Below are 2,038 nucleotides of genomic sequence, written 5' to 3' on the forward strand. Positions count from 1 at the left end.
CCCCCACTCTGCTCAATTCCGCAAGTCCCCAAATCCAATCCCCAATCCTTGCAATCCTTTGATACCCTCAATGATGCAATACCTGCACTACCCCCAACCCCGCCCTAGATGATCGCGGAGCGCGTGCAGGACGTGCGTGGCGTGGTGGCTGCGTACGACGGGGAGGATGACGTGGCGCGCGCGTTCAAGGAGCGCATGTCCCACCTCGCCCACCAGGCGCCGCGCCGGAAGGGCCTTATAGGCGCCCCTGCGGCCGCCGCCGCGGCGCGGTAGCCGGGCGCGGCTCGCAGCTTGTATAGGTGGCGGCTGCGGCAGCGGCTGTGCGAATCGGACGCTGCCGGCGGCGGAGGCAGAGGCATCTGCATGACTCGGCGTGGGCGTGGGCGTGGGCGTGGCTGGCTCGTGCGGCCGCTCGCTGCATCTGCGCATGCCTTGACCCTTGACTCGCGAGCAGTTGCACGGGGGCTGGTGGCACCCGCTTTGCATTCAGGGCAGGTTTTGACTGTAACGGTCGCGGCTGACCCGCTGCTTTCCGGAACAGGGCATGCCGCTCAGCAGGCACAACAGGCGGTGTCCATTGGTGTTACTTATGTCAGTGGTGAGAAACCCCTCCGGCGCCAGCGGGCCGGCCAGCGGCGTCACAGGACGCCAGCGGCGAGGCGGCGGCGGCACGGGCAGGGGACGCCTGCCGCCTGCCGCAACGCACGGCCCTGCCGAGACGGCGGGGGCAGGTCGCGGCGCGTGTTGCTGGCAGGGGCAGAGTGCGCGTCGTCACAAAACCAGGCTCGCGCAGTGCTGCGCCGGGTGGCAAAAGGTGCGCGCTGCGGGGGGGCCAAAACAAGTGGTTTCATAGTCGCACGTGTCCAAAATGCAAGTAATCAGTCACGCCTGAAGGCTTATGGATGGGCACTGCACAGCCTCTACTGTCGGCCGCGCGGGTGGTTGAAACACGCGCAGCAGCCATGCGGCCGGCAGATTGATGCCGAGAAAAGCGGCTGCGGCTGCAGATGCGGGCACCTGTACAGGGCTATATTTGAAACAGCCGGTAGCAGATGTGGGCCGGGTGCCTGCCAGCCCCCCGCCGCCCCGCCGGCCCTGACTCACTGCGCTGCAACAGCTGCTCAAGCCCGCAAGCTCGCACAGGCAAAAGCGGCCAAACCATGGGCCAGCCGGAACGAGCCGCGCGGCGCGCCGCTGGCCGTGTCACGCGCTGCTGCAGCGCACAAGCGCCGCGTGTCCGCTCTCAACACCCGCCGCGGAGCCCCGCCGAGCAGCCGCGGCCGCGCTGCGCCAAGGCACCAAGTGCAGACGACCTGGCGCCCTCCGCGCCGCCAGCCATGCCGCGGTGCGGCAGCGGCTTGCCGCGCATGCCTGCCCACGCCTCACTTCTTCCGGAACACGAGCATGTGCATGGGCGTGAAAACGCCCGTGCGGCCGCCGGCGACCAGGCTGCGGGCCACCTCCACCAGCATGTTGTGCACCTGCTTCAGCCCCTTGGGCGCCAGCCACACCGCGTCCACTGCGCTCACTACGACATGGCTGACTTGGTTCTGCCACGCGAGCTCCTCCAGCCGCCCGTACCACGGCCCCGCGCCCGCCGACGCGACGGCCAGGTCGATCGACGTCACGAGCTCAAGCCCGGCCGCCCGCCCCGCCTCCTCGGCCTGCTGCCAAGTGCGCATCTCGGGCAGGCCGTTGCCAAAGTTGATCTCGTCGATGATGCGGACGTGATCTGCATTGGACGCGTCGAACTCCTTCGTGGACACCCACTCGTAGGACAGAAACAGGCCGCCCGGCTTGAGCACGCGCGCAACCTCGGAAAACACCTCCTCCAGCTTGGCCGCGTGGCAGGTGGCCTCAATGGCATAGGCCGCGTCAAAGGTGCCGGCCTCGAAGGGCATCTCGAGGAAGTTGCCGCGCACGACGTCGGTGATGGAGGCCAGGCCCAGGCGCTGGTTGTGGGAAGTGGCGCGGTCGACCTTGGGTGTGGGGGGGGGTGCATGGGGTGGGGCGGGGAGGTCGATGGGAGGTCGCGGGC

General features: G+C 68.5%; 2 protein-coding genes across 2 annotated transcripts; one reads left to right on the top strand and one right to left on the bottom strand.

Moving 5' to 3' along the window:
- Window positions 1–108: 108 nt before the first annotated feature.
- MNEG_16694 (hypothetical protein) lies at window positions 109–273 on the top strand (the record flags this gene model as incomplete). The annotated part of the gene is made up of 1 exon (XM_014034835.1): window positions 109–273. One exon carries the CDS (start codon window positions 109–111, stop codon window positions 271–273), a length of 165 nt encoding a protein of 54 aa, XP_013890289.1.
- A 1,109-nt stretch (window positions 274–1,382) lies between these two features.
- MNEG_16695 (hypothetical protein) lies at window positions 1,383–1,979 on the bottom strand (the record flags this gene model as incomplete). Its single annotated transcript, XM_014034836.1, has 1 exon — window positions 1,383–1,979. A coding segment is annotated over one exon (597 nt), but the record flags the coding sequence as incomplete, so codon positions are not given.
- Window positions 1,980–2,038: the final 59 nt, after the last annotated feature.

This window comes from Monoraphidium neglectum (assembly GCF_000611645.1).
Source record: "Monoraphidium neglectum strain SAG 48.87 unplaced genomic scaffold scaffold06677, whole genome shotgun sequence".
NCBI lineage: Eukaryota > Viridiplantae > Chlorophyta > Chlorophyceae > Sphaeropleales > Selenastraceae > Monoraphidium > Monoraphidium neglectum.